The 14,393-nt window shown below is 38.4% G+C and overlaps 1 protein-coding gene across 1 annotated transcript in view; it reads left to right on the top strand.

Moving 5' to 3' along the window:
• The first annotated feature begins 6,562 nt into the window (after positions 1 to 6,562).
• Positions 6,563 to 14,393, top strand: part of PKHD1L1 (PKHD1 like 1) — a 154,671-nt gene continuing 146,840 nt past the window's right edge. Inside the window, exons 1-2 of the mRNA XM_019942265.3 lie at positions 6,563 to 6,635; positions 8,451 to 8,540. Coding sequence (XP_019797824.2) covers positions 6,563 to 6,635; positions 8,451 to 8,540 — 163 coding nt within the window. The remainder of the gene's footprint in view (positions 6,636 to 8,450; positions 8,541 to 14,393) is intronic.

Below are 14,393 nucleotides of genomic sequence, written 5' to 3' on the forward strand. Positions count from 1 at the left end.
TCACAATATAAAGTCAAGATTAACGGCTTTTTGTCTACTTTGAAGCATTTGTTTATTACCCTTTGGCAAAAGCTCAAAGGAGGCTGACTTGTTCTCAGTTCTGTACTAGAAAAAGTTTTCTCAGCTAGGATTACCCTACCATGTGGATAGTTATTTGAGGAAGGGAGGCTTAATAACTTTGTGTCTAAAAAAAACTGGGGGTGAATATAGCTTCGATATGTAAATTTATGTAGGGTTTTGGAAAAAAGAAGAATTACCAAGTGATTCAGCCCTCTGAGAACGCTGCTACCTTATTAAATCATTTTACCCAGTGCTGTGTTTTTCAAAATGGTCTGTCTCATTTTCCAGGGCTTTTAAACAAGTTATACTTGTAAAAAGTTTATTTGTTTCTTTCAACTCATATATAATAAAAAGAAATAAGCATGCACAAGAAACTTTTGAGCCACGATACAGGGCTAATTTCTACTATCAGTCCATGTAGCTAGGTACCAATGTGGCTCATTCACTATTACTAATGTTATATTTTTCCAAAATTTGTTCAAGAAAAAGGTACTTGTACTGTTTGCTACAACCATCTAGAGTTCTTCTTTTACATGACTTTTAATCAAATATTGCATAGTGGTTATAATGTCAGATCTTTTCCATCCTGTCAAAAAACGAAATATGAAAATAAGAGAAATAAAGAGAAGAGAATACAAAACCTCCCCTCCCTCCCTCTAAAAGCATGATTTACTGATAAAAATGTTTTCTTAATTAGAATTTTGGGGGGTTGCAAACAACCGTAACTGACTGGCAAACTACAGAACTATGGAAATTTATAGGAAGAATATCTAAAACTTACATTATCATTGGGAAACCTGGCAAATCAAAATGTGGAAAACAGGAAGGAACTAAGGCATTTTCTAGGACTGCAAGGAAAGAACCTCTGAAACAGTGCTTGTGTGAACAATCTGGTCAGGTCACTCACTTCCAAGGCAATAAACAAACTCCAGCATTCACACTCCTTTGTTCCTCTGCTTGAGATTCAAGTTCCAGGGAGAATCTGATTGGCCTACTCTAGGTCACCTCCCCCAACACCACACACACACACCTTGACTCAACAGACTATATCTAATGGGGAAGAGATCATTCCACAAAGGAGAAATTGGGATGATATAAAAAAGGGAGAAATAAGAGTGCCCCCCCAAATAACAACTGCCTACTTCAAACAATGGACACAAAAATTCCCAAGGCAGCAATAACCAAAACCAAACCCACAGGCTTGCTCGAGAGCAGAGGTTTAATTCTATCAGTAGGTTTTAAAGCCTCTTTACGCCTTAACATCTTTCTAGTTTCTGACTTTTTATCTGAGAATGCTGCTGCTGACAGTGTCATCTTAATATAGGAAAGCGATTTTCAAGTCTAGTGAGTAAAGCCACTAGCTTTCCCAAAGCTGCCTACTCACTTGCTTGTACCTGCACATTTCAAGTAGCTGGAGAAAAAAATGCTACCATTCTCACTGATTGCACTTCAATTCAAGACCACCACCCTTGGCTCCCTGCAGTGACTATTTTTCCCTGGGCTATTGATTTTCCACCTCTTCTAGCTTATCTTGGCAGGCAGCCTCTAAAACGATCCCCAATTATCCCTATTCTTTCAGGAATCCACTCCAATACGGATTTCACCCCCACCACTTTACTAAAACCACTCTTATCAGTTTCCAATAAGCTCCACATTGTTCAATCCAAAGGTGATTCTCCCCTGCTCTTCTTGCTTGACATGGCAGGAACAATTGATGGTTATTACGTCTTCCCACAATACTCTCAAGTGATTTTTCTGCTGCCTCTGATCACTCCTCCCCAGTCAGCTTTGCTTGTTTTTCCTCATCTTTCCCATCACTAAATATTGGAGTTTCCCAAGGCGCAGGCTTCTGATGTTTTCATGTTTCCATCTATATTCTACTCTCTAGGTGATTGCATTTGGTCTCACTGTTTTTAAAATATATGCTCATCATTCTCAGATTGATATCTCCAACCTGGATTTCCCCTTGAACTTCAGATTCAAAACCAAACTTGCTATTTTACATCTCACTTGATGTCTAATAGGTCTTAAACTTGATATGTCCAAAATGAGCTCTTCATACGCTCACCCAAACCCACCCCTTCAACATTCTTCCCCTGCAGTTGACGGCCCCCGTACTTCTGGCTGTTGAGGCCCAAACCCTTGCAGTCATGTTAGACTCCTATTTTTCCTCTTACCCTCCATACTCCTTGTCAGCAAATCCTGTTAACTCAGCTCTCAAATATATCCATAATCTGACCACTTCCCACTACCAACACTGTTCCCATCCTGGTCCAAGTGACAATTATTCTTGCCTAGATCATTTGCATTAGCCATTTAATTGATCTTGCTGCGTTTGCCCTTGCCCCAGTGCAACAAAATAGCAGTTGGTGTTTCTTTGAAACCATAAGTTAAAGCATGTCACATTTCAGCTCAATATTCTACAGTGAATTCCCATCTCACTCAGAGTCAAATCCGTGATCCTCCATGACCTGCCCCTCTTCTCATTACTTCTCTGACCTCACATCTTATAGCACCTAGCTTGTTCTGGCCACTCCGGCCACTCTGGTTTTCCTGCCCCTTACACACCAGACACACTCCTTCCTCACTCATTGGCATTTGTTCTCCCAGTTGCCTAGAATGCTCTTCTCCCAGATGTCCACGTGGCTAAGCTACTCACTTCAGACATTCAGAACTTTACTCAAAATTCACTTTCTCCACGACAACTTCCTGTTCATCCTATCTAAAACTCCGTCACACCCTACACACACACATACACACACTATTCTTCCCTGCTTTATTTTTTTCTCTCTAGCATGTATTACTTCCTAAAATACTGTATATTTTACTCATTTATTTTGTTCATTGTCTGTTTCCACTAAAAATATAAGTTCCATGAGAACAGAGATTTTTTTAAAAAAATTACTGCCATATTCTTAATGCCTAGTATACTGAATAATTGTTGAAGGCAAACTATTGTTTTGTAGGTACTTCATTGTGTTCACCATCTCTCACAATTAGGTGTAGGTTCAAAATCAGGCTCCAGCACACAGCTCATTTTCCAAGTCACTGAATTCCTTATTCATTCTAGTTCTGCAAGAATTATCACTTTTTCTTATGTTTAAATCGAAGGATCAACAAGTTAAAAACCTGTCTTGTTTTTCGTCATAAGGGCAGGCAGGACCATCTATATAATTGTGAGATCCCAAACAAAATGAAAATAGAGATTCCCCCTCATTCAAAAAGTATTAAGGATTTCAGGATGGTGACAGCAGAGGACTAAACCAAATGTGGGGCCCTATGAGACTACACAAGTCATATTCCCATGATGCTGGCCCTATAGGCAGGTTTTTGTTAGAGCTAGATTTTTTAAAAACTTACAAAAGAAGCACATAGATTGGTAGTTAGGATTCTCTTTTCATGTTTCCCCATGTCCATGTTCCATGATAAGTCTGTATTGCAAAGGTTTAAAGATTCTAAAGATGAATACAATTTAAATCATTAGTCATGTAAGCTATGTAACCACTTTTTGTGGTTCCAAGTTGCTGTTTTAGTTATACAAATTTCCATCTAGTTATAATTATTTATTGTCACTTATGTTAATTTAAGATTAAAAATCTCACTGCTGCATTTTTCAGGACATCGATTTATCATATAAATACACACTATAATAGAAATGTTAAAGATCCTCATTCATTCAAGAAGAATTGAGTAAAAATCTATAAATGTAAATTACAGTGATTGGCTCTTTAAGAAATTTACGTATTACATGACAGGAAAGCAGGCTATTTGTTGAAATATCAGTTTTCCTAAAGCCAATTAGCCAAATGATCAGTTTGTTGAATGACTAATTTGCCAAGTTTGCTAAATTAAATGAATGCAGTTTAACATAAATATTTAGCACCTTGAACAAGACTATTTGATTTTGGTTACTGATGGTGAAATATATAGAAAAACTATACACACATTTTTCATATTACAATATGTACTATTCATAATGTCATATTATATATGGATATGTGTATATATTATGTACATATACACATATATAAACGTATGTTTGTATATATATTTGTACATACGTACATATATAGCTAACTTGTTACAAGACCAGGTGTACAGGAAGTAAAAATATCTGGAAGGGACCATTTTAATCTAGAAGGGACCGTGTGGTTAGTACAAGTTAAGTAGAAAAATGAAATAAAACACAATAGGAATAACCATCTTATCTATTATGCCATTTGCTGGTGGATGCCATTTGCTGATGGATATACTCGAAGAATTTTGTGAAACAATCTTAAAAATATCAAAAGTTTGGCAAAACAGAAATCAACATAAAAAGGTCCCTAATCGGGCTTCCCTGGTGGCGCAGTGGTCCGCCTGCCGATGCAGGGGACACGGGTTCGTGCCCTGGTCCGGGAAGATGCCACATGCCGCGGAGCGGCTGGGCCCGTGAGCCATGGCCACTGAGCCTGCGCGTCCGGAGCCTGTGCTCCGCAACGGGAGAGGCCACAACAGTGAGAGGCCCGTGTACTGCAAAAAAAAAAAAAAAAAGGTCCCTAATCACTTTATTGATATATCCAAAACTTAAGAAAAGTTTTCCTTTTTGTTATAAATAATATAGATCCTTTCTTTAAAGAAAGTCTACCTATTTCAATAATTCCTGATTAGAAATCATAACTTCAGTATATGTCTGACAAGATTTTTCACCTACTTCTTTTCCATAATACTTTTGAATGACATTTTCTACTTTAATACTAAAAGAATCCTAAATATTCTTTTTAGTATCATTTAGCTTATGTCTTATATTCAATTTAAATTTATAAATTTAAAAGCATGTGCAAAAATCAGGATTTTGAATAAAATTGAATTCACTTTTTAGTGAAGTCATCTAAAATTTAATTTAGATTAATTTAACTTTAATTTGAAAGCACCAGAAATAAATCAAAATTAACCAAACAATTCCATATAGAAATTCCCACATTAATTTTTATTTTGATTATTGATATTGAAATATATACTTCTACATATTTCACAGCTAATAACCTAAAGTGAATATTTTTGTTAAAGCTGCTTATTATTTCTCTACAACATTGCAATCTTTAAATTTAGTAAATTTGGCAAATAATGAGCAAATTGGCATTCAATTAGCTGATTTTCTGCTAATTGGTCTGCTTCTAGATAGCAGAGTTCGGGAAGGGTGAAAAAAAAACCTGCAGGTATACCAATTTCCAAAAGAAGATGGAAGAGAAAAATATTAGAAGTGACTGGAGAAGCAGGAAGAAACCCAAGGCTATTAGGAGGGATGGAATTTCAAGAAAGATGTCGACAGTGTCACATGCTACAGAGAGTTCCAAAAGAAGTAAGGAAGGTCAGGGTACCTCTGCTGGCACTGCTTTCAGTAGAGTGGTAACAGTCCGTTTGCACAAAATTATAAGACGACTATAATTAACTAAATCTAACAAAAAAATTTAACCCCAATGAGGTACATAAAACTTCTGAAGAGCAAGGACTTAATTTTATTTATTTCACTGATTTTAAGTTCTCTCTTCTATTTCTTCTCTCTTTCCGCCCAACCAGAGTTGTCAGACTTAGTAAATAAAAATACAGAATGCCGAATTAAATACGAATTTCAGATAAATAATGAATAGTTTTTAGTATAAGGATGTCCTAAGCATTGCAAGCGTTCGCTAGAAGTCTGCCAAATAGGGGCCAGTGGCGGGCATAAGAGCCCTGGCTCTAGAGTCATTCTGCTTGAGTCCTCGCTGTACACTTAGGTATACGGCCTCGGGCAAGTTACTTAACCTTCGCCTCAGTCTACGGCTTGTAACGATGGGGATCATAATAACAGTAATAGTCATTTTAGAACTATTGTGGGTTGAAGTCTCTAAGGCGCGTGTTTGGGGACGTGCCCAGAGACCAATAAACCTTAGTATGATTGTCAATAAAAGGGAGAGCACGAAATTATATGAATGGGAAGGGGGAATCTGTGTGGGGTTTGCGTATTAGGTGGACTTTGAGGCTCACCTGGGGATGATTAATAACCAAGGCCGACCGGCAGAGGAAAGTGTACAGGTCCAGAAATGGCCGGGGGCGGGGAGGAGGGAAGAAGAAGAGAGAATGGAAGGAAGGGAGGAAGGAAGGGGGTGAGAGGAGGGGAAGGACGGGAGGGAGGACAGAAAAGGCGAGATTGTCGGCAAACTTGCCTGTTGACCTCTCTCGCCAAGAAAAAGTGGGGCTCTTACACCTGCGGAGGCAGCCGTGGGGCGTTAGCAACCAACTCTGAGTGTGGAGGTTCCATGGTTACTGACGGGCCGGAGCCGGCTGCGTTCCCGGGTGAGGGGGGCGTGCGTCTGCGCGTAAAGCCAGGGGGCGCCCGGGCGGGCGGGGGCGGGGCGGCCCTGGGGCGGCCGAGTCCGCCTGCGCGCGTGGGACGCGGCGGGCGCGCTAGCCAGCAGAGCCGGGGCGCTGGCGGCGGCTGCGGGCGAGCGGCGGGCGTAGGCTCTGCGGAACTGGCGCCGCGATGGGACACCTGTGGCTCTGGGGGACGTGGGCCCTCTGGGGGCTGCTGCTGTGCGTCGCAGACCCCCGCACAGGTAACCCAGTTGGGACGCTAGGGAGGCAAGCCGGAGAGGTCCCTGTAGACACAACCCCCGTTGCCGGGGTCGCGGGAGAGGCTGCACCGTCTGGCACTGGCCCTGGGACGAGGCTGAGCGTGCGGCTGCATGGAGATCCTGGGGACTAGGTTAAGCTCTTGCCACGAGGGTTGCTGCTTGAATTATGGAACCTCACCCCCTCCATCCCTGGTCACTCAGTTGAAAAAGAGACGGAAATTTGGTTGGGGCTTGGGGACGCAACCCAACTCCTCCCTTTTCTCACTCTTCTTGGGTCCCTTCCCCTTTGAAGGGAGGACAGGGTCTCCCAGTAAGATAGGAATGGGTCTTTGTGGCGGGTGTCAGTCATTTCCAAGGGCAGCTGCCCAGGGCCTTCAAAGTAATACCCAAGAGAGGGCTGGGAAGAGACTGATAAGATAAGAAATTGGAGTTGTCCGTGGAGATAACGGGGAGGATGAACCTGAGATAGGTGAGGAACCGCGCTTCTACGAGATAGGATCCAGCTCCCTCGCTGGAGTTTCCTACTCTTGGCCGTGGGCTGCTCGAAGTTACAAATGTGCCTGCAGCATGAGCAGCCTTGCCAAAGACAGACCCACAGCGCAGAGTCATTGGGTCTGGGGGGTAGTCATCTTTTTGCTGGAGAGCTTTTGCTATTGTAGGTGAAGTCCACACTAAACTTTTCTCAGGCAGGAATGAACTCAATCATAATTTCTTTACCTTTTTCTCATTCATCCGTTTCAAACAATTTAGGTGGCTTTTCTTTGTGTTCCCACTTAAATTTTTCCACCTATCCTGAGAATTTGTTACTGAATCTAATAATTACCAGATCTGTACAGTTTAAGCAGAAAATAAATCCTTTTGGCCATGATGTAACTTTGAGTTATTTTGAAGCATTAATTTCAGTTCACCAAAGAAGCTGCTCACTCACCCCTGTGTTTGCAGAGGCGCCTCTTTGTCTAGAAGTCTAGAAGTCTGTCTTTCCCGTAGTTGGTCCAGTCTAGCTAATTCATGTTTGCTCTCCCAGATGCAGCAGGAACACCCTTCTTTCAAGAAGCAGTGTGGATGAAATGCCCCTTCTTAGTCACGTGGCCCCTGTGCTCTCTTCTGTCACTCTGGGCTCCCTAAGCTGAGCTTTTGGAAAGTTGGGACTGTCACAGATTTTTAAATGCCCAGGAACCTAACACTGTTTGTTGAATGAATTAGTGACCTTTACATTAAGAACTCACTGTCATCAGAAGGCTAAAAAGGTCCCAGAACTGATCTTCCCTGAAGTCTTACTCTGTCACAGAAAACAATTACTTCTTAAAACACAACATTCCTTTTTTGTACCTAGACTATTCTTTCAATTTACCTGGCTTTGCATTTCTTATGGGCTTTGATAATGACCTATTTCTCCACAGAGCTATTTCTCCAGCACTGTCTGCTGCTGTGTGGGCTGATAGCTGTAGTTATGGAACTGCAGCTAGCAGAGCACTACATGAAATTAAGGGTCTAATAAATGTTTTATAATATGATAGGTAAGAATAATGAAAATGATCATGTATTATTCCTCTTCTTTGTAGCATGTAAGACAGTGCTTTGCATAAAGCCGATGAGTATTAACTAAGTTAATGACTGAACTCCCTGTCAAGTCACTGGTTAGTAATAGAACCAAAAATAAAACCTAGGTGTATTTACTTTCTGTCCTATAATCTCCATGATGTTTTTCTTACACCATTGTAATTTGTGGTACAAAATTTGGTGCTTGAAATGAAGTACTTGATGCTTTTACTTCTATTGTACTTTACTATCTTTCAGATGGCTCTAAAATAATTCCCAAAGTCACAGAAATAATACCTAAATATGGCAGCATAAATGGAGCAACAAGGCTGACTATCAAAGGAGAAGGTATTGTTGCCTTTTTTTTTTTTTCATCAGGGTTGAGGTATTTCAAAGGCTGTTTTACATTTAGAGATTTACGGTTTTTTAAAAAAATCCACTAGAGTTGCTCCTCCATTTGGCCAGAGTAGTGAAACTCTATCCTCTTTGACACCTAACAAAACCCCTGAAAGTCTATATCAACCTGACCGTCTGAATTTGTATCATAATTACTTGCTGAACTCCAAGGTCTGGAATATAATGATTGAATTGAAAGAAACATCTTTAACCCAGCTCTGCAGTTACTTACTTTGTTCTTCATGGGTCTAATAACATTTATCTTTATATTAAATATAACATTTTGGGGGGTTCTGGGAGTAGGATGTTAGTAGGAGGGTATGATAGAGAAATAGAATGGTAATGAATGGAGAAAGACAACTGAAAGCAAAGCTTTGGATCCCTTCTTCTGCCACCCAATCCTTATCATATGCTTCATCAAAACATGGGTTATGTATAACTCTCCTTCCCTCGTCTTGGGATGAAAACAAAGTAGGCAATTAGGGAATATATTTAATAAGCAACTGTTCCTAGGATTAAATAGAAATATGTGGTTCTTTTAGCCATTAGGCCTTTACGATCTAAATGATAGTAGTATTCAGATGCTTACAAATTTTTGAAGGATGGGAAAGAAAAATTTTTTAAGAATATTAATAAAAACTATTATTTAGTCTTTAAAATAAGAAGAACAGTGAGAAGTTTTTGGAATCAGAAAATTGACAAAGCAAGATATTTAATAATTCTGTTGCATGTATTAAAATGTCTTTCAATACTTCTAAGTAAAATTTCTGTAGAATTTAATCTCAATGATATACTTGAAATGGTTTGTGCCTCTAAATTGTGAACAGTATGTTTTGGATTAAAGTGTGTTTTTGTTTTTTTAGAGTTAGACACCTGGAGACAATGTGTTTGTTAAAGACTTTTTAAAATGTCTTTATCCATAGCTCCCTTAAATTGTATATTGCTGTTAACATTTGGTTAGATAGTGTGTTTGAAAGCTATTGGGTTTCTAACAGAGATTTAAATGCCATGAGAGAAATGTCCAAAACAAACAAACAAACAAACAAAACAATAAAATTGCTCAGCTATTTCCTTCTGCCTCAAGACCTGCACTTTTTCTGATCCAGGAACCATGGCTTGAGTTTAGGTACATAAACTCAGAGCATCCCTAGTTAGAAATAGGAAAAAACAAAACAAACCATTCCATTCTTAAGGCATTTTGGAAGAACATCCTTATTAACCTAGCTATAATCTTTGCTCTTTGGTAGACTTTCTGAGTCTCAGGAGTAATCCTCTTACTTAGGAAGCACAAAGTGTCACAGTGAATTTCTAGTTTTCCCATCAGTTTGTATTTCTGGATGCTTTTGGCAAAGAATTATAGAATAGTTAAATCCTATTTGAATTGCAGGTACCTGCACCCCACCCTGATGTGTCTTCCCTCTCCTTGCTTTAACCACACACTATAGGGACTGAAATTGTGATACCTTATGTCTTTCTAAGAGGCTGAGTCTAAATACTGTTTGGGGGGCCCATGATATATACAGAATGTGTGTAAAGTAATGATAATGAATTTACAAAACACACCAGACCTCCAAAGCTACATGAATGTGGTACTTGAACAAAGATTATTTGGAGGAACTACATTCACATCATCCATCAGTGCTGTGTCTGACCCATACTCCATGTTTAGAATTGAATACAGAGATAATTTATTAATAACAGAAGAACACTTTCTAAATGGAATTGTAAATGCTAGATCACCTAAATGTTGGTCCCCTATGACTTTAAAATTTTTTATTTTTGTAAAGGCCACGATGAAAATGTAAAATAAATATTTGACTTGAGTTCTCTGAAATTCCACCCTCTGAAAGATCTATTGTTAATGTTTTTGTGTATTCAAATGACTTTTGTCTATTTTCACACCTAATGAAACTTTACAGGCAAAAATTTGCTACTGCATTACTTTGTTCTAAAGGCTATCTTCAGGAGCCAAAGGTAAAATTTTACAATTATGTAAATATTATGTATAATTTTACAATTATGCTGCCCAAGTAAAAGCGTTTTGAGGGCTTCCCTGGTGGCGCAGTGGTTGAGAGTCCGCTTGCCGATGCAGGGGACACCGGTTCGTGCCCCGGTCTGGGAAGATCCCACATGCCGCAGAGTGGCTGGGCCCGTGAGCCATGGCCGCTGAGCCTGCGCGTCCGGAGCCTGTGCTCCGCAACGGGAGAGGCCACAACAGTGAGGGGCCCGCGTACCGTAAAAACAAAAAACAAAAAACAAAAAAAAAGCGTTTTGAGCAGTGGCATGACCGTGGAAATCATTATATTTCCTTCTAAGATGACTGATTGGATGAGGAGTGTTATCATTTTGATAAGTTCTGGAGTGTTTCTAACTTTATTGTGTTTATTACTTTATATTCATACCTTGTATTTCTCAATTGTCTTCTTTGATATTTATCTTTGTTAAAAAAAATCTGTGAGCCAGAAGGAATAACTTTTTACTTTTGGTTCTTTTTTTTCTAGCTATTTCCCTATTACAATGTCTAGCACATATATTGTTGTTTAACTGAAGTGGTGAGTTATGTAATTTTTGCAATATTATGGAAAGCATATAGACTTTAGTCGGGTCCGACTGGCTTTCAGCTCCAACTTTGCCACTCCCACTAGGGGACTGGGACAAGTTTCTTCTCTAAGCCTCAGCTTCCTCATCCGTGAAATGGGATATTAATTCCTACCTGTTGGGTCTATTATGAATATTGAAAAGGATGATGTATCTAAGGCACCTATACATAATATCTGCTCCATAATTTAGAGCTATTTTATTATTTATTATTCTTTTGCATTTATCTTATACAGATGGTTTCATTCTTTAGAAGTTACGCTCCGTCACACTGCACCATTTTTTTTTTTTTTTTTTTTTTTTTTTTAACCAGAGAAACCCAAAACAGCCTGCATTGTACATGGCAACTGCTGGCTTTGACAACACATGCATTTTTCGTGATAGCAGCACAGGCTGCTATCAGGAGACCCAGGTTTGGGTGCCTGGCAAATTCTGTCTCCAGTTTTTCTGCAAAAGGAAAAAAATACATCAACATGTCAGGAATTTCCATCTGAAGCCTCGACCTTTTCTGTTTCCAGGGTACACCCATCCCTTCCTGTAATCTTTGTGCTTTGGAGTACTTCCAGAGTTATCTTCTTTATACCCAATTATTTATTTAGAATTATACTTTTAAATTAAAATTATTTTTTTAAAGGTGATTCCTTTCTATTGCTTTTTAACTCTTTGGAGCTAGCTACAAAATTAGAAATATTTCTGTAGTTTTTTTTTTTCACTAAAATTTATAATGAGAATATTTACAAATCTTATTGATTTGGTTCATATTTTCCTATATATTTTACTCCCAGGAAATATATATAAACATATATATCACATATATATGTGATAAAAACATATATATCACATATATATGAGACATATATATGTGTGTGTATATATACATACATACACATATAATATTAAAACAATTCCTAAGCTAAAAACAATATATATCATCTTTTGTTGGCATTATTTTTTTTAATTGTTTTTTTCTTAGGAATGCTGAAGAACAGATCTGCTGTTACCATATCACTGATGTGACATATGCCTAATAGGAAAACAAACACATGTATCACTTCCTGAGCCACGCTACAAGTAAAACTTTCTATTCTTTAGTTAGTTGCCAGCAGCCCTTCTGTGTATTCCAAACTCAACGTGAACGCCAAAGATAAGCAGAAATTGGCAAAAGGAAAGAGTGGTTTTACAAATAGCTTGCTTTTCTGTGTTTTCATGTATCTTTTCACAATTCCATTTCAGCAGTAACTGCCTTCCTATATTCAATACTGCAAACTCAATGCAAATATGTTTCACATGTTAAATTGATACATTTGTACTTTAGCCTATGCTGGATGAGTCCTGTTCGGTTAAGTTTTAAGCTTAGAATAAGAGAGCAGTGTTTATTAAAATCCCTATCTTTCGTTGAGTTTCTGCTTACTTCTTCTATGTATAAAGAATAGGAGAGGAGCTAAGAACATAGGGTCTGGAGGAAGTTACGTTGGATAACTGGAAATAGCTTTGTAATGTGCATTTTTAAATATTACTTTTCTCTGAATATCACAGGGGTGCCAAGCTGGCATCTACAACCTGGGTTCGAATCCTGGCCACCCACTTATTTGTTCTGTTATTTTATTTTATTTTTTTTTGCGGTACTTGGGCCTCTCACTGCCGTGGCCTCTCCCGTTGCAGAGCACAGGCTCCGGACGCGCAGGCTCAGCAGCCATGGCTCACGGGCCCAGCCGCTCTGCGGCATGTGGGATCTTCCCAGGCCGGGGCACGAACCTGTGTCCCCTGCATCGGCAGGCGGACTCTCAACCACTGTGCCACCAGGGAAGCCCTGTTCTGTTATTTTTTAAAAAACGATATTAATACTGACTAATAATAACTATTTTGTGACTTATTATATAATAAGGATATATATTAATTGAGCTTTTAACCTGTGAGCCAGGTACCATGTTAAGTACTATATATAAATTCTCATTTAGTCTTCCTGATAATTCCTGCTAAGTAGATTATTATGGTCATTTTCCTGGTGAGGAGACTAAGACTGAGAGAGTTTATGTCTAAAACTAAGTTCATACAGCAAGGAATTCACTGGAGCTGGGATTCCAACCCAGGATGTCAGGGTCCAAATGCCCTTTCCTGTACACAACACTGTCACCTAACATGCAGTGTTAACCAGAGCTGTGGCACAGGGCTATGACATTTGATGAACATTTGGCATAGCGAAGCCCTACTTCCAGTCCTGTGTTAAACCAGGCAGTATTCATGTTGTCTCATAGACCTTTGTGGAACACTGAAAATGTTCAGTAATTTAAAAAGCCACACCACAAACCTTTGGCAACCCCAGTTCAGCCACTTTAACTAGTAAAGGCTAATGTGAGCACGTGTTGTAGTGGTGATTGTTTTGTTGAAACATACTTGAAAACTACTGACAATTTAAGGTAAATACCTAATATTTATTTTTTTCTAACATTAATAATATAAATACTTAGGATTTAGAGTTTAGTGTACCTCTCTGGGTTAACCTTTTTTTCCTGCTGATTTTATTATTGTACTGTGGGACAATGTGATCTGTAGCTAATTAAGTTATGACAGTTACATAGCTTATACATTTACACTAATGACATGGATGCAGATCTTTTAGTGTAAAAGAAAATGTTTCATAATTTCAAAAATATTTTAGTCACCAATATGGCTATATTGGTTTCTTAATCTTTAGAATTTGTGATATTCAGAGAAAAATAGTATGTAAAAATGCACATACTTTTAGAACTCAGAATTTAGGGATTTTAGATTTTGAAGTAATCTGGGCAAAACATGTTTATTTACTAATTTGACTTTATTCAAAAAATATGTTAGAACCTAGACAACTTTGTAGATTCACTGTGCATACTAGAATAGTATTAAGTACCTTTTTAACATTTTTATTAGAATACTTAATTTTAGGATTTAATCAATAGAACATTATCCGATTATCTTACTCATAGGTTTTATTTCTTGGGTTTATTTCAGAGTTGAATGTGGTTTCAGCAATATAAAATACTTTAAAAATTATTTTATTGAAGTATAGCTGATTTACAATGTTGTGTTAACTTCTGCTGTGCAGTAGAGTGATGCAGTTATACATATATATGTATATATACATTGTTTTTCATATTCTTTTCCATTATGGTTTATCACAGCATATTGAATATAGTTCCCTGTGCTGTATGGTAGGACCTTGTTGTTAAA

Source organism: Tursiops truncatus, chromosome 17 (assembly GCF_011762595.2).
Source record: "Tursiops truncatus isolate mTurTru1 chromosome 17, mTurTru1.mat.Y, whole genome shotgun sequence".
In the NCBI taxonomy this organism is placed as follows: Eukaryota; Metazoa; Chordata; class Mammalia; order Artiodactyla; family Delphinidae; genus Tursiops; species Tursiops truncatus.